The sequence below is a fragment of the Anopheles cruzii genome, chromosome 3, assembly GCF_943734635.1.
Source record: "Anopheles cruzii chromosome 3, idAnoCruzAS_RS32_06, whole genome shotgun sequence".
NCBI classification, from domain to species: domain Eukaryota; kingdom Metazoa; phylum Arthropoda; class Insecta; order Diptera; family Culicidae; genus Anopheles; species Anopheles cruzii.
Genome location: NC_069145.1, coordinates 65,503,834 through 65,522,041, shown reverse-complemented (window position 1 = coordinate 65,522,041; position 18,208 = coordinate 65,503,834). Strand labels below are relative to the sequence as shown.

The following is an 18,208-nucleotide window of genomic DNA, read 5'->3' as shown; positions in this document are numbered from 1 at the left end:
ATTATTTAATGACACACATCGTACTTTGCGGAGCGTATCCTGACCACAAGGAAGAACCTGGGGTATTCGAAAACTCGTTAATTTGCACCGGAAATTGGTGACAAACAAGAATCCAGACAATGTTCTTGAATTGAATTGCATAATCAAAGAATTTTCCATCCGTCAGTTCCAGTCGTCTATGTCCTCGTATCTCCTGGGAAGCGTTCCGGTCGCACGTGTTGCAATATCCCGTCATCATCGGAAACGACGGAAACGTTGATTGTACGATCATTTCCGAAAGTGATCTACGGGCAACGGGTTAGTGTTGCAAGCTTCATAATCCACAGTTGACCACCGAGAGTTTCGGTCCCAATCCCGATGCTGGACCCGATGCCGAATCCCCCGGAGGCACATTTGTCTGCCTGCTGCAGCGCAGCTTGGCTCCTGCGAAAGCCTGCCAGTCTTTGAATATTTATGCGACGGCCGAGGCTTGCACGTGAGGGAACAATTCTGCGCACTTTCGGTTGTTGTTTCAGTATTTGTTTGTTGTTTGCGCTGCCGACGGACGACAGTCCTGCCGACGAATGATGCCACGTCCGGTGGGCAAAAATACATAAACATGCGGAAAGAAAATAAATCTCCAGGCACCAAATTGTTCCGCAAACGGGCCGTGCTGGGGAGCACATCAAACATGTGGTTCCCTAATCGTAAGGACCTCCGGGTGGCCTCAACGTCCATTGGGCAGTTGCCCACCCGTTTCCGGGAAGTTACTGCGGGTGGCTGATTCCGGAGCATAGAGAGTGAAAGCCGAGTGTCGTGTCCATAAATTTTCAATCTGCCACCCATGTTCTCCTGTGTACCCCACCTATCGGGGTCGGGTCTGCGAATGCTACCTTCCATTCCGAGGCTCGGACTTCGTGGGAACGGGTTCGTTGGGCGGGTGTCAAGTTTCGTTGTCCGGTCCCAGTCCGGTTCCAGGTCCCGGGTTGGGCTTCAGCATAAAATAAACATGTTTTAATTAGTCAAACACGGTGGAGCGCAACACTGGACCAAAGGGATCTCGCACCCGGTCCGGACCCTTGTCAGCAGTCGCCTTTGGTGACTTTGACCTTCGGCCCTACGCACTCGACTCCCTTTGACCGTTCGATGGCTTCATCCGAAGCGCCGGGCCGCCGGGGAACACCGGACCTTTCGGACACATCCGAAACGAGCGACAAGCGCCTTTTGACTTCGGAGAGACCTTTCGACTTTGGCCGGTTGACCACCGGCGATTGGGTTCGGTCCCGTCCCGCCCCGATGTCACCTTTCATCGGGGGGCGGTTAACATTAGCAGACCATTCCCGTTCGTTCGTTTAAGATAAGGGGTGAAAGGTTTGATAAATTAACGACGAGTTTATCTGCTTTTAGCTAGATTAACTCCACTGAGCACTGCAGCTGGTGACTCATGCGTTCAGGCGTTCACGAAACTTATGATGCCGAAACATAAAAGCATCAATTTCTCTTTTCTCCACCAACAAGGGAGGGGTCACTTATTTCGTACAAAAGCCATTCTTGAAAGGCATCCTTTTTTTTCGTTGGTCCATTGCCATCATTTCCGGTTCTGTTAAACGCAACCAATAAATGTCCAATATTGCGCAACCCAAACATCTTACGGTCTACCGAACGTATGAAGAAGACGAAACATAAAACCGAACTAAAAATGGTGTACGACCAGCAATGTGTTACGTTTCGATGGATAAACGTGCCGCGCGCTCCGGACGCCGAAGGATATGAATCGAGTCAAGACGATTGGTATTCCTTTCGACTTCTTTCCTCTTTTTCCGCTCCTGGCCAAGCGTTGGAAGCAAACGAAACATTATTATTTCAACTGTGGCGTGTTCAATTCATGCTATCCTCGTTCGGAACTCCGGGACATGATGCTATCTCGTACGTGCGAGGATACCTTTCATACAGGGACCTCCTGTCCTTTCGTTCTTCAATAACCCGTGAATGTGGTTTCACTTTCGTTTTTACCACTCGAAAACCTTACAAGACGCTGGTAATGAAAAGAAAATAGTATTTTCTTGTCTATCCACCCGAGGCGTCGCACAACATGGAACCATCGTCTAACATTTCGATGAAAGAAAATTCATCTTTCCCGCTTTCGGTCGTGGAAAATAAGAAGCAAAAAGCAGCATCAGAATGGTCATAAGTATGAGGAAACTCCCTTTAACACGCCATCACCCCTCACAGTCGCACAAGTGTTGGCAGTGCTGTCACTCCGCAACTCATCCACCCGGCCCCGAAACGGCAACAACCGATCTGATCGTGACAACCATTGTGTGGCCCAAAGTGTTCTGCCGGATTCCGTTTCCGTCTGCGAACGATTCCGACGCGGACACGACGTGCCCGAGATGATGGGGAGAAAATCAAACCTAATTAGCCAACAACAAGACATTCCTCGGGGCGAGGACCACAAAGAAACTGCATCGTCGCGCCGTCTCCTAGGTTCCGCAGTACCGCCTCCAGTAGCTCCTGCTTGATTTTGGACTTCCGGCCATCATTTGGAGCCATCTGTTGACTCGGCTCGGCTCGACCATCCGTGACTGTCCGAAAACCGGGTTGCCGTTCTGTTCTGTGTGTTACTATTTTTGCAACATTAAATGAGCATCGGGACGGGCGACTCCCAAAAGAGAGACAGAAAAAACACACGGTCGTTGCTAAACCAGGCCAAAACGGAGCGACCTTCCGGGGTCCCTTCCGGGCGTATTAAGATGTCAAGTCGTTGATCCTCCGTTCTGGGGGGCTGGGTTTTCGGTCGGATCGATTTCGCTTACCTACGGAAACGGAGGAAAAAGAAAACAAAAACTAAGGTCAGAAGCAAGGCCGGAGCGCAAGAGATAAATGATTACATAAATGAACGGTACCGCGGCCGAAGGTTAATTAAATTATCCGACCCTCCGAGTAGGGCCCGGGCGCAAGCCTTCGTTGACTTTACCTTAATTCGGCCAATTAATTGATTGGCGTGATTGATCCAGTAACTAAGGGATCACTCGGGCTCGGGAGAGAGAGGCACCAACAGACGTCTGGGCAGAATTTTTCTTTGTGGAACGGACACCGCAATCCGCTTGTGTGGGCGAGCGGCAACACAAATCTTTTATTTATGAACCAAACAATCACGCCAACTCGTCCGCTAACGCGATTACCATATTTTAATTAAATTTTTTTTCCAGTCGCTCGGGATCCACTTTACATCATACTACTCACTAATCAATAAGGAACCCTTTTTTTGCCCGCCCCATTCGCCCGACAAAGGAAAGACCCCGGAGGGGCAAGTAATTGATTTTCATCTTGCCACCTACCCATTAACCGAGGCGCTGCCAGGTGAAGCGTCCGTCACCGTTAAGGTTCCGCCGGTGAATAATGAATCACCACAGCCCGTTGGCCGTTGGAAAAACCCTTTCTTTCCATTACTCTGCGGACACGCCAACATGGCTGTGATGGCCACTCAAAAGGGTGCTCATTGTGATGCTAATCATGCCGCTTTCAACGCGCTGACCTACTTTGCATGATGGAGAAGCTCCTGGTGCCCGGTTGCCGGTGGTTTTCCAATCGATGCTACACGCATTCCGGCGGTCCGTCTCGACCCCGGCCAAGACGCATCGTGCCCGGGGTTTTAGTGAAGGATTTTACACCCTCTGCATCGCTGCATGAACCGTTCCTTGTTGGGCCCGGAGTTCCCATGAACGATGGAGACGCCTGATACATCGTGTGCTCTCGGGTCAACCCCGTAGTCCTTCGAGAAAGGTTCCACAAAAACCGGCTGTCAGTTCCCAGTCTGTCGGCAATCAACGCGCCGTTGTAATGGCAATAAAATTTACATCGGTTTCGATTACAAGATAACAATGGCGGGCAACAGCCTGACGAACCATTGAGGCCCACGTCAAGAGGGACGCGAATGCCGTTCTCCGCGCTCACTCCCTCTAGTAGCAATATTTTGAAACAACATCCCGCAACGGGCTCCCGCCCGGCGGAAGTCATGAGCAGCGGGGCCCGAACGGAGATGGCATTTTTTTCCTTCATCATCATCATGTTACAACACGGTCACCCTCCCATTCGGGTGTTCATAAATGTCAAATCAGCATTCAGAAGGAAAGCCCGTTTCCTCGGGTGGAGGCCCCCCAGTTCTTCTGTGCCTCTCCGGCGAAGATGATGAGCCCGGAAAGACTCATACACTCCGGAAGCATCCCCTCGGATAATTTATTGAGGAGAATAATTACTTTTTCTGCCATCGTTACGGGGCGTGTTCGCTACGGGCAGCACGTCGCCGAGGACAGAGAAAGGATTGTCGGGAAGCGTCTTCCAATCGGAAGTTTCACGCAGAGTCCGCTGATAGAAGTCGGTCGCTTTCCCTTTTCAGTACATTCCCTTTAATGAGTGCTAATTTGACCACACAGCCACCGGACCGAGTCAGCTACGGGAGATGCTAGTACACGGGGAAATTGTTTTTCGATGTCCCGCTGAGTCCCGCCGAGGACAGGACAGACCAGCTCCCCAATGGGAGCTCTCATTTGCATGGTAATTGGATTTTCTCACCGAAAACTTTCCACGACTCAGGACTTCCAGTGCCAGCGACGCCATCAGAACTGCCATCTGACCGCGAACTCCACCACGAGAGATGACGAGTGGGTTTTGGCCATTGTTGTTCTTCGTTCGTTCAGGAGAGTAATTAATCAACACGACGCCCAGGTGACGCGCTTGCGATGAAGAGTGCCGAACACGCGGCTTAGCAGAGGATCAGCACGGAGATGAAGAAACACACCCCAAAGTGCAGCTGATTATCTCACAAAGCTCAAGAATAACACCCCCCAGGTAAGAGTATCCGGCCTAATTGACATAACGATACCCCAAGACAGGCATTCTTCCGCGGCGCGGATCATTTTCAGCTCCAGAACAAATATTTACGCCAACCCCTGAGCCACACACTTAAGCGATATCAGTTCAGCACAATTGCTCAATTATAATTTATTCAACCCATTTCACAGGCCGCTCACCGCCATCTTGCCTGCCACGTCACGACCTGTCGACCCACAAAATTGCGCCGCCAACCGGGGGCGGGTGGAATTGTTACACACTTTTACACAACCTGACACACTCTTTCTCTCTCCCCGCGGCCAGATGGGGCTTCCCGGGACCGCTTCGGCCCCCGGTTGACTTCATTAGCCAAGTACAGGGCAACCCATTTGCACGCCCTTTGCTGTCGGTTGCCACGGTGTGCGCCTCCAAGGCGCGTTTTATGCAAAAATAAACATCCTCCTCCGACGTGTAGCCGCAACCCATCGAAGGCACGCAAAATTTCCCCAACGGCCTGCAGCTGATGTTGTGCAGCAGGGTAGGGACTAAGCAAATAGCTGATACGAGCACCGCTAGGGTCGCTACCGAACGCGCAGCATAAATATTTAATGAATTTTGAACCCGAACCCCCGGCACCGAAACGTTAGCACTGGAAGAGTTTGTGAATTTTGGCTCACGATGCTACGCGCTGAGGTAGAACAAACATAACTCTGTGACGCTCCCTGCGACCTTGCGGTTTGCGGCGATAGCGAGAAGAATGAGGCTCCCACGTTGGAAGCTATCCCTCGGGTCGGTCGCCAATTTGCACGGACCGGACCGGATCACCTTACGGACCAGTTGCAGTCACGGCGTAAACAAGGCTCTCGTTTGGCATCCCATTTGCGCAAGCCTGGCTAACGGACCTCGGCCCACAATGGAGCGTCCTTCGGTGGAGTGCATTTTAAAATGAATTTGTTTCATATTTCCTACCGGAAGGTGACGGTGGACTAGTGGACGGGCTCCGAATCAAGATCAAGGCCTATACAACAGCCAGCCAGTGCTATAAGAAGGCGTCCGGCTCCTCCAGACGGAATGGTCATAAATTTCCAATGCAATGAGAACGACTGTCGCACCGGAAGCCACCGGAAGTGAGCCGGATGTTAGATTAGATTTGCCGGATGCTAATCTACTTCAGACACGAATTTCAATGAACGTCCTCTCCGTGGGCTAAGAAACGGGAATTGTGCGAGTACGGGTACGTTCGATAAATAGCGAGATTTTATTTTGAAAAATAACATTGAATGTAGCAATATCTCTTAGTTTGTAACGTAGTTGAACTTGAACTTGAATTGAACTCATTGAATTTCTCGCAAATCGGATAGCAGATTAAAACGTTATTGGCATAAAACGTGAGGAAACGAACAAAACCCAAATATTGTATGTTGTTTTAAATTTGGTAAAATATGTACATGATGAGTGTATGAGTAGTGCAAGAATTTTTGTTTAAGAATTTTACGATTTAGGCGTTTAATACGAGTACTTGTGAATATTCCTTTCGACGACTGCAAAAAAACAATTGAAACATTTATTGACCGTTTCAAACGTTGTATTGACTTAACTGGAAACTTTTTCGAAGAAAAATAACTCCAAAACCAAAATCTAGCGTGATTTATTGAACTTATGGAAGCCAGTCTCGTTATTTATCGAACATACTGTGTAGCTAAACAATATCTGGCTCACCGTCGAGCCATCGGGAATCTGAGAAGGACATTCAAGAGCCCATCACAGGGATTTCAGTGCTGCGAATGCCTCGAGTCGAGCCGACCGGTCACCGATGGAATCGGTAGGAATATTATCCTGTGAACCCGGGTACAGGGAACCCGTACGGAAACCCGTTCATAAACTATCGCCGTTGGCATTTCGAATCAAATTCCACAGCAATTCCCAGTGTTAAATATCCATAAAATATTTATGGTCACACGCTGGCGAACCAGCACTCCGGCAGCGATCCATTCCGGTCGATGCGCCAGCATTACATTGATGGGATTTTATTTGTGCTTTAATCCGCCAGCCGGACCAGCAGCAAAACCGGATGCCTCTCGTTTTGTTTTTTTCGCTTCTCTTTTTGACCGAGAAGCAATGGGTAACTCTATTCGTCATAATCCGAGCGAAACCACACTCCTCTGGAGTGGAGACGACTCCTCGTGACCGTGGAAGTGCAGCTCACGGAACCCCCCCTGGAATCGTACGGCCGGGAGGGCCATTAACGTGCAGACCCATTTGTCAACGGCCGAGCGAAAGTAGCGCGTCCCGTGATATTAGTGATAATAAAATTCATATTAGGAAATGTTTACGACCTGCCGTGCGTGAGTGGCACCGCTCGCAGGGATATTCCTCCGGTTTTATGCGTAGTTTCTTTCGGGCACCAAGTATGACCATAAAACTGTAGCCAACGATGAGGCGAAAAGCGGGAACGGTATCCTCCAAAGGGATCTTCCATTCGAGCCTGCCAAACAGCTGGAGCCGGGGACGGCACGGAGTTTTACATTTCCGGTTCGGTTTCCGGTTGCGCCCAACGGTTCGAGTAGCCTCAATTAGTTTCCCCCAGGCCCGGGCATGCCCTAGAAACCGGATTGCACGATTTTTCAACGATATCCGGTTGATTACCGTGCTGTTAAATACTTATCATGTGGTCTTGTTTGGGCGCGCAAGAACACCCGGTTTTGGGGAACCGAACCTCACCCATTCCGCACTGCAGAGAATGCGATTAAATGTTAATCAGATAATTATGGGACCGGGGGAATCGTAAAACGGGACCCGAGATCCAAGGACTTTCGAAGAAATAAAATGATAACGAACTTCTTTTTATCAAAAGAAAGTTGTAACACTGGCCAAAGCAGTCGCGGTACAATCCGCTCGGAAGCCCATCGTAAAGCGCTGAACTTTCGGTCCTTTTTAGACCCTCACCTGGTCCCGGGAATGGGCGATTTAATTTCTCCTTTCCCGCACGGAAATGGCAACGTTTGGTTTAATGCTCGTCGCCAGTGTGCGCCGAGTGGCCGTATCTTGGCCGCCGTGGCATAAAATACGATTATTGCACCAGTTCCGGTGCCCGATTTTGCGCGAGTGTGATTTGTGGGCTTCCCCCGAAGTGGGCTTCATAAAGCAAATGCCAACACGTCTCCGAAGGATTCCGATGGCTGGGGCCTCCGCCTCACCCTCCGCCGGGTGGCCACAACATAACAAAATTTCATAATTCACCGTGTAGCCAACGGCAGACCCATCGCAACGCCGTGGCGGTTTTACGTTTTTAATGTTCCGTTATTACTTTTTTGTTCTTTCGGGAACCACTTTCGCTGGACCGGAACCTGGACCTGGGAACGCACAGCGCAACAATAAAGAACAACACGCCTGGGCTCGACGGCATTTTCATAAAAATTTATTACACTACGCCGCATGATGCGAAGGCCCCACCCGTATTTATGCTCCATTTCATGCGTCCATGTTTATCAGTCTCTAATTAACTGGGAGACCTACTCCTCGGCGAGCAATCAAAGCGGCTTCATCGCCCGGGATCGACGGACAGGAGCCATTTTACGGTTCCGAGCAACCATGCCTAATAGATGCGTCCTCTGGAGCGGCCCCGACCAATTATGGTCGTTTGCGCTGATAGGTCTCCGACCTTGCGGGCCACCAGATGCGTCCCGAATGGCAGATGCAGATGCGATTTTCATAGCACCCCCACTAGGCTCGCCGAAGAAAGACTCTTTCCCCCCAGAGAGGCGGCGTTACAATCGACCACAGAACGCCCCGACCGCGGAAGCCACGCTTGCCGCGAGTTAACGAGCGCCACAAGCAACCTACCGCCGGCGGCCACTCGGCCCTCAATTCGATTTTCCCGAACCCGAACCGAAGCCAACACGGCACGACAAGGGGGAGAAAAGCCCGGGGCCCGACTTCCTGGGTCTGGTGGAAAATCGCGGAAAAGTAATTTGTTCTGTTGTTTTGTTGTGCCCTCGAAAATAAAGGGAAAAAGGGGAAACCGCGGCGTTGGGGCTGTCTTCAGGACGCACCGCACCGCCGGATAAATGGCGGAAACGGAACTTTTAATAAAGGCTTTCATCCCTTTTATGCTGCGCCCTTTCTTTCGGAATGGCGCGAAAGCGAGCATAATCTCTTCGCGCGGCACCGGGACACACTGGGGCGCTATCGGGCGCGAGCATAAAGGCCACCCCGGTCTTAATAATTTCACAATAATTTAATGCGCTTCTAAGGGCGGCCCAATAAGCCTGTTTTACGAAATGATCACACGTTCGCGGGCGGATGGGTTTATTTATCTTCGGCACATTATCGCGGCATTTTAGGATTTTGTTAAGGCGAACTTGCGAACCAACACGTGGGTTAATAAGTCGAGATGATCTTTTTGCAATCCGAGATAAAGAAGTCCTATGAGCTTCCCAGCTTGTTTTCATCGGCCCCACTTTGTTGGAATTTCAGCCTCTGGAATGAACTGCTGGATCTAAGTTTTGTCTATTGTCACATTGTCGACCTATCCTCTGTATTTTCTTTGTTTAGTGTGATGTACTAGGACTTATTCAGAACTTATTGTCGCATGTGTCGCAACAGGACAAACCTTGAAATCGCAAAGAACAAAGCGAATCTTACTTTAAAGCATCGTCTTTCAGCATTACGTAGAATCTCCGTTCCTTAATATCTAGCAAGATGAAAATTCATGTTCGGCTCGCGTTACTAAACATGTTACGGAGAGCATGTTCACGCGAGCCGAACGCACGAACCTCCCCAAAACGAATGTGGCGCTGTCTGGCGTGGAAAAATAAATTTATTCACCCGAACGCCGCGGGGTGCAATCATGGCGACGAAAACTTGGCACGGCCCCGCGCGTGGAACCGAAGCACTTTCCACGAGGACGACAACACCGAAGGCTGCGGCAGGAAATTGTACTGCAGATAGCGAGACAGCAGGCTGTTTACATGTGTTCTGCCAAGCCTCTCGTGGTTACGTAGCGCTGTAAAAGCCGTTGATTGTACACGACTTTTCCGACGGGTTGGTGTAGGGCAAACTTTCGTGATTTTCCATCCCGCGAACCGAGAAGCCAAGAGAAGCTAATCAAACGATTCGGGCCTTTTTGGGGTGATCAGGATCCTTAAAGGAGGCAACAAAACCATATTTCACCAAAGACGTACAATGCGCCTCCGTTCGCTTCAAAATGGCCGGCCAGGCTGGCTGGAGCTGGAGGCGGTTGATTACAATCGCGCCATGAAGAAGTTAGCCACATATGGTGCGTTAGCGTACTAAATCGGACCTAGAAATGAAGTCATAAAGTGGGCCTCCCAGAGGCACTTGTCCTCCGGTTTGCTCGTTAAACCCACTTGCCAACTCTTTCTACCTCGTGTTCCGCCACTGCACCGGCACGTGGTCACGTGCCAAATGACACTTGGCAGAAGGCTCTCTTGTTGAGCCGCTAGTTGAGTTAATTTTCCGCTTGCCGGAAAAGAAACCCGGAAAGCGGAAAGCGGAACGCGCGCACTCGGCACATCTGCCGTGACCGGTGGACTGCCACGTGCCACTGCCTGAATAGAGTTATGGCCCACTATCACTGATGAGGCTCGGGCCTCGTCAGAACGGTTGGCCCCGACCACCGACAACGGTTCGGTTGATACGATTTTCGATTTCAACCACCGATTGCCGGATTATGGGGTGGCTTGCCCCGGATTTGAAACTTCTTTCCCCGTTCGAGCGAGAAAGAGGCAGAGATAGGGAGCTCTTTAAATGTCGGCCGTAGAGGCCAATGAAATTAAGCCAATCGTTGGGTGGACTGGGTGAGTGCAGGTCGGTCGGGCGGTGCACGGAACGTGCCATGATTTATGGGCGACAGGTGTTGGCACGTGCCGTCGCCGACGGTGGACTGCAGAACCTGTCAAATGGAACCTTCTGGAAGAAGGTGATTTGCATTTCAATGACCGAGTGCAGGAAACGCAAGTGTTGGCGGTGTCCTGCAGGGGTACGGTTTAATTGAAATCCGTAGACCGGATTACCGCTGAGAGCATAATTAAAACGAATCGCCAATGCGTCAATGAACCTACTCTTGGGATTTTCATGATTATTCCTTTTTGAATAAGAAACTCTATTTTGTGGTGAAAATATGTTGAATGTGGCCACTGCAGGCAACTTGGCTTTTATCATTTTATGCCACTTTTTTACCACTTCTCGGTTGGTGTTATATTCCAGAGAGCGCACCGCAAGATGAGACCATTTGCGTAGCTCCTTTAAAAGCATAGTTTCCGGGCTCTGGGTGTCGTATAAAAAACCAGGACATAAATCGCACATTGCTGTGGCCCCAATCAAGCACGTCCCCGTTCGAGCGGGCGCTATTAGATACGCTCTCTGGACCTGGACCAGGAACAGTGCGCCTCGAAAGCCGCTGTAACCAAGGAGACACCAATGTGTTGAGAGTGAAAAATGGCCACTCTTAATGTATGGCCTGCACCGTAAAGTGTAATGGCCCCCGATGGTCCTTACGCACGGGCATGCCGACGCTGGGTGGGCGAAAATGGTTTGTAACAATTTGCTATACGTCATCGGAATTGTCGTCTGGCGGTCCCGAGGCTAGAAAATGTGCATATTAATCGTTCCCCTCGCAAGGAGAAGGCACCGTAATTGTAGTGCCGTCTTTGATAGTCTGTGAAAAAACGGTGGCCCATCGAACAGGAGCTACGTGCCGGGTCAATCGAGACACCGGGCCCCCTTTCCACTATCAGCAGCCGAAAGGTACCGCCGGAGTGTCACTCGTGTGGCAATAAACGATTTCCCAAGAGGAATGCGTGCCATATCCGTTCTTCGCGTGGGGTGCCACCCCCTACGACAATTCCGGCCCTCGGTAGCACCAATCATTAGGGAAATTCAAACACCGCGAACCCCTGTTTTTCCCGGTGGCGCACGGAATCGTCGTCGAAGGGTTCGCCGATGGGCCATTTCGCTGGGCCCCCTGGACCAGACGCCGACACCGAGTCGAAAGTCGCAATCGATGGAATGGGAATTATTTTAATGCGTTCCGAGACAGCTCCGGCACATGTTGTGGCGGTCGGCTGGCCTGTCGGGGAAAGGTCAGGACCCTGCCTCAACGGGCTTAGCGTTGGCATTGGGATTTTCCTGCATTTTCCCGGGAGCCACGGACTGATAATGCGCTGTATCTGATTAAAGTCGGCATCGGAGCCCGGGGCGCTGGACTTGGCTTTCGTGACTTGTGAAATTGATGGAAAAACGGAGCGGGATCGACAGCATCGGCTAAGAAAGGTGGTCGCCCGGGGGGTGTCCACCCGAAAAAGGGTCCCGGATCCCTATCCCGGATAAAACCTATGCTGCTCGGCCGACGTGTGGCCGACGTGGGCGATTATTAACGACATGATTTATTTGTTTAATTTATTTTTTTAATAAAAGTGTTCGCCGAAGCGTGAAAATGCGTAGCTCCATTCGGGGTTCGAATTGTACGGAGCACCCTAACGGGCCCTGCAGGCCCCCGGGTTTAGTTTGCGGGTTCCGGTTTGTTTGCGCCACGGTGGTGGGAATTTTTAATTTAATTGAAACGCGAACGTTGCGGGCAATCGAAACAAATGCATTAGCACATTAAAACCGAGGGGGTTGTTGTTGGTGAACAAATAGAGTATGCAAAACCTGGGGCGAACGCGCATCGAATCGTTGATGGGAGTTTCGGAAATGAACGTTTAATAAATCACAACACGATAATAAATGTCAAAAGTGAAACAAGAAACTTATGGCAATTTGATGTCCCTTGACAGGCCCGACCAACCAATGTAACGTTCTGAGCGGTCGTTACATCGTCGTTTTCTCATGCGCGGGCCACAAGATGCTACTCAAAATTCAATTTTCTTTGTGCCAACCTGGGCTGAAGTTTTCATAGCCAAAGTTCGGCCGCATGGACGCCGAACGTGGTCACCAACCGAACGAATGTAATAAAATTTAGACCAAATGCTCTCCAGAAAGCCATCCCGAGGATGGACGTAAAGTACGCGTTTATGTGAGGCTCTGCGGCGCTCCCGTGGAAGATAAGGGCCGGCCAACGACTGTCCAATACACGGTAATCATCGATTGCGCGAGCTTCAGTGTGCGAAATGCAATAAAAATGTGCTTTAACCGTGTTTCTTTATTAAAAGGTAATCACCGCACACACAAGTGGGACACCCTTGAGCAGGAGTTGTCCATTAACTTGGGCCCTTGTTCCGCGGTTCCTTGGTCAAGAATGGGGAGGTTCCTTTCCGCGAGGGAACGAAAACAAATGTTTATTGTTTGTTTTAGGATAGCCCCACCAACAACGGACCGAACCTGAAAAGTTATACTCCCGGTCTCAAAATTCGAAAGATAAGTTCGCGATCCGCTCGAAGTTACATCGGCACAACATTTCAAAAAGGTCCCAATTCCCACAAGCCTAACCTTACACAAAAAACAAAGCCACGACGCGGAACCCGAATAAACAATATCTTTCTGCTGTAGATAGCGACCAAATGCAATTATCCGCCGGTGGCTGGTGCTGGGGCAAAACCTCCAAAATGGATCCGGTTTTTTTTTTCTTGGGCGCCTCCTTGGGCGGTTTTCCCGGAGCGGCCGATATCCAAAAAGGGGGAACGATAATCGGTCGGCAGGCAGGTCGGCACAGGTTTCCCGGGTATCGCACAAAAAGAAAATTGGTTTCGCGAAACTTTCACCCCAATGAAAATAGAGCTCGAGGAAAAACAAATTTTCCATACGTTTCCGAAAACTTGCTCGAACCCGCTTGGTTGAAGTGGGGATGTCGCCGTCCGCGCTGGGGTTGATTGAGACCGCGGAAGGGCGAGCCACGCCGGGCATGTACTTAATAGCTAATAATGATTACTATTTACGGTTATTGCCACTTGAGCAATCGGAAACCAATCCCTCGGCTCTGGGGGCCCGAAAACCCGCAAGGAACCTACTGGAGCTACTTCGACGTCATCGGAGCGGAAAATGCTTGTTTGTGGCATGTAAACTATTCGAAACGGAAGACCCGACCCATTGCCGGCAAACGACCGTCGCTATCGAATCAATTATCCACCTAACGATCGCCTGTGTTGTCGTCTAATTGATTGTTCCACCGGGCACGGCTTTTAGTTCCAACCGGCGCGTCAGCCACTAACTCACGTCAACTCGTGCGCCGGGCTGTGTGGGAATCGAAATCTAATCACAACAACCCGGCCCATCCATCGGCGCACTCAAGTGACGCTTCAATTCCAATTCTGATGCCTTCGGTTCTGGAGCTCGCCGCCCCATCCCAAGCCTTGGCCGGGGACCCTCGGACATGTGTGCGGAAATTATGGAAATAAATTCAAATTAGCAATCGGCAGTGGCCACGCTCGATTGCGAGCGCATAACCAACGAACTGAACAACCGCTCCATCAGATCACGGCTCCATCGGACACTCGGAAGGGACACCCTCCGGAGTACACCTGCGAGAAGGTCCGGCCGGCCAGTGGACCTGACGCGTTTCGGGCCGGGTGCGCGCCTTAATTAACTTGTAATTGAAACGCAAAATTTATGAAATTTACATTTTTGTGTTGCCATATTTAAATCATGTTTTCCCAGGCCAACCCGGTTTCCGGTTGGATACGGCTGGAGTGTGCCGCCAGCGATCCGGCGATGATTGCCTTCCCGGTTTTGGGGATCCAATGTGGGGGAGTCCATTTAACGGATCTGTGGTGCTGCCACTGACACATCGGTTGCGGAGACGAAATTAGCCCGGTAAAGGGAGCTACGGAGCATCAAACGGAAGATGCGTCGTCGACACAGCCTCAGGGTGCGGTGAGCAGCAAGTTCTTGGAGCCTTAATTACCGGAGAGCAATTTCATGGCACCGGAAGCGATTTTTATGCTACGCCGCGCAATCGTCGGCGCCACTGCAACTACGGAGATACGTCACCGAAACTCGTCGTTTCCAGGCGCTTCCGGGGATCCAGGATTGAACAACCGAATACGTCCATATTTCTGGGCGCCCCGGGCCGAGATACGCCAGAAATTTATGATCAATCCGAATTGGGGTGAATTGCTAATATGCGCTGCTCTCTCCCCGAAGTCCCGATTCCCGCCCGCATCAACTACTGCGAGTTCCATTTATCTATCAAAATTGGACCGAAATTCTCCGCTTCTCGAAAGCGTTCCCGAAAAAGGGGGAAAACCCGACGGAAGATGAATGTCACTTTCCCGCGTGGCACAAAATGTGGAAATATGGAATAGTGGAACAGTAATGTTATGCATTCTGGAGATTGTTTCTGGCGGGAACGGCCCGTGTCGGCGTCATTCGCCCGATTGGGACAATTACTCAATGCCAGCGGCGCGCGCGCCGAGCCATGTTCCGGATTTGAAATTTAAATTGTGAGCGACCCCTACCCAAATTCGCTGCCGGTTTTCGGTGGGTCTGCCGAATTAATCAGCGTGCAGCGGAATTGAAAGCATTTCCCGGTCTATCTGGAAGAATTCGCACAACTCTACGTGGTGCTGAAAGATTACCTGTATCAGCTCCTGGATGCTGTCGCACTGCTCTAGGACGACCGCGTCCGATGACGACGCTGAAGCAAGTTCCTCGTCGGTGACGGCTGCCAATATGGAGGCACCGTTCGAGTCGGGTGGTGTCGCCGGACTAAGGAAGCCACTGTCGGCGTCGCTGTGGTTCGACAGCGGTCGCTCCCGTTTCCGCAGCCGGCTGAACAGCGGGGTCGCATCCAGAGACCCATTCCGGTGCTGCTGCTGCTGCTGCTGCTGAAGCTGCTGGTGTTGATGACCACTGGCCACCGGGTACGCCTTGCTGATGGCTCCCGTAGCGCCACTACTTCCGGGCCCCATGGCCAAACGAGTACCGCCGCCACCACCGCCGGTAGGAAGCTGAGGCAGCGAAAAGCTTGACTTGAGCGGATCCAGAGCGAACGTGCTCCGGAGCAGGGGCAGAAAATTGGCCACCTTCGAAGCGGCACTTCCGGCGGGTGCCACATTTCCGGTGCCGCTAGATTCGGGCTTAATTTTTGTCACTCTCGACAGCAGCAGGGAGGAGGAGCAAGACGTGTTGATTGCGTTCCGTGTCCCCGGGGTGTGCTGTGACGGTGGTGCCGGGCCGATGCTATCGGGAGCCTGCGTGGCGATGCTGGCGCTCGTGAGGGGTTCTTGCGTGGCCGACCCTTCCGGACGGGCGGTGGCTGTGGTGGCGGCAGCGGCAGGTGGCGATACGGTTGAGGAAGACGATGATGAATCATCACATTTTCGGTGCTGCTTGAGGGCCTGCTGCTGCTGTTGCTGCTGCTGGAGACGGTGCTGCAGGAGGGGCGAATTGGGCAAGGACAGTGATTGCTGCTGATGAAGTCGCTCAAGTCGGGAGGCCGGGACCGGCATCGGCGTCTTCAGTACCACGCCATAGTACACCGAGGATGAGGAAGGTGACAATTGTCGGCCCGCTCCCTCTCCGGCGCCTTCCTCGTTCTCCACTTCCTCATCCGGTATCGAGCCGGAGATAGACTTGGGCACGGACAGCACCTTCAGGTTCTCGATGAGCCGATTCCGGAACCCGTAGTCGCTCTCGTCCGTTGACTCCAGGTTCGACGACGGAGTCTCGATGACCGAGTTGAACATCGACGGGTAATCCGGGCTGGAGCCACTGGTCGAGTTGGACGAGGACGACGACGACGTGGGGCGCGTTTTGTTGAATATTTCGTCAATCTTCTCTTCGACTTTTTCGAGCGAAAGGCGATTCTTCGCCTCGATGTCATGCGAACCCGGCTCGATGGTAAAATAGTTGTCCGAGTCCGAGACCCGATCGACCGCGTCGTAGATCAGGTGATCCTGGTACAGGACCGGATCGGCCAGCTCGACCGCCTCCGGTATCGCACGCATCTTGTGTTCCTTCTCGTTGAAGAAATCCACCGACGGATCGAACAGACAATAGTTCTCCAGATGCGGCACTGTGCCCTTCTTCTGCCGGACGGGCAGGTTCTTGAACAGCGACGAGCTGAACTCGGGCTTCGCCAGGATGTCGTCCGGTGATGGGTGTCTCGGTTTCTCCAGCGCACCCACGGAGGCTGCTGCTGCTATGGCCTGCGTAGGGAGCGCCGGCAACTCACCACCGCCCTTGGAAGACATCAGTTTGCTGGACGCTTTTGGTGACGGTGGCAACGTGACGTAATTGTTCGAGTTTCTCCGTTCCGACGCGTGCGACGATATCAGCTTACCCAATCCGAAGCCCTTCAGCTTCGACCGGACGACCCCACCGACTTGGTCCTCGGTCTTGGTCGATTCGGCCACGACCGCGACACTAATCGGCGGATCGTCACACAATTCTTTCGACTCCGGTGGGGCTGGTGGTGGTGCTGGTGGTGGGTCCCGGTACGGTGGCAACGGCAACGGATAGTCCCGGTACAGTTCCCTAAACTCCACTGCACCACCGTCACCGCCACCGCTGCCACTGGCCGGCTGTTGGCCGGCCCGTGTCCGAAGAATCGTCTTCACGGCGCTAGTTCGCACGTTGCCACCAGGGGGCGTACTGGTGGCCGTACCGGTGACGCCACCGCCGCCCACCGCCAGGCTCGGAATGAAAGACACCTTCTTCTGCGACCGCCCAGACGCTTCCGGAGATGCCCCCGGCGGTGACGCCAGCTTCCTGTCGGTTGATTTCATATTCGAGGAACTTTTCGGCTCACCCTTCGGCCCGGAACTGCCACTTCGCTGCGTAGCCGGGGCTGGCTTTGGCTTCGACTTGGAGGCGAACGGTATCTTCGTGTCACTTATGGTTTTCCTTCTCTCCGGGGCCATTTTGGACGGTCGGTTCGTTGAAACGGCCCTAGATTTGATTGGCTCGGAACCGGGCACCGGGTGTCCGTCGATTGGTTTGGTCTCACCGGGAACACCAGTGTCACTGTCAGCGCCTCCGCCGCCACCGGGTTTCCCGCTGGACCGAGGGGCCATCGCCCTACCACCGCCATCGTGCGTCGGTGAGGGCGTCCTTTCCTTCGACTCCAGCGAGGTCGGCCTGCGTTTGACCGTTCCCGTGTTGCCGCACGACTCCGAGCTCTGGCTCGACGACTCCCAGGGGAACCCGGCAGTGCCGGCGTGCGTCGTCGTCGTCGTCGGTGGGGTTGCAACTATCTTGCCACTGCCGTTCGCTATCATCTGGCCAACGCGCACGGCTTTGAACTACACATTTCCCAATCTCGCCCTCGGCACCAAACTTCGCCTTTTTTTCGGGGATTTCTTCAACACTTTCTTCGATATCTAGCACTTCTTCGGGCAGCACAGACAAACTGCTCGATCGAATCCTAGCACTCTGTGAAAAGCATCATCGAATCGGCGAGGGGTTTACTTTGCAGTTCATTTTTACGCTACGTACGCAC

At 52.2% G+C, this 18,208-nt stretch overlaps 1 protein-coding gene across 1 annotated transcript in view; it reads right to left on the bottom strand.

Annotated features, from left to right (window-relative positions):
• The window catches only part of LOC128274556 (protein sickie), a 161,374-nt gene extending 143,387 nt beyond the window's left edge, over positions 1-17,987 (bottom strand). The window contains exons 1-2 of the mRNA XM_053012787.1: positions 17,798-17,987; positions 15,345-17,743 (exon numbers count right to left, since the gene is read on the bottom strand). Coding sequence (XP_052868747.1) covers positions 15,345-17,743; positions 17,798-17,987 — 2,589 coding nt within the window. The remainder of the gene's footprint in view (positions 1-15,344; positions 17,744-17,797) is intronic.
• Between the last annotated feature and the right edge of the window lie 221 nt (positions 17,988-18,208).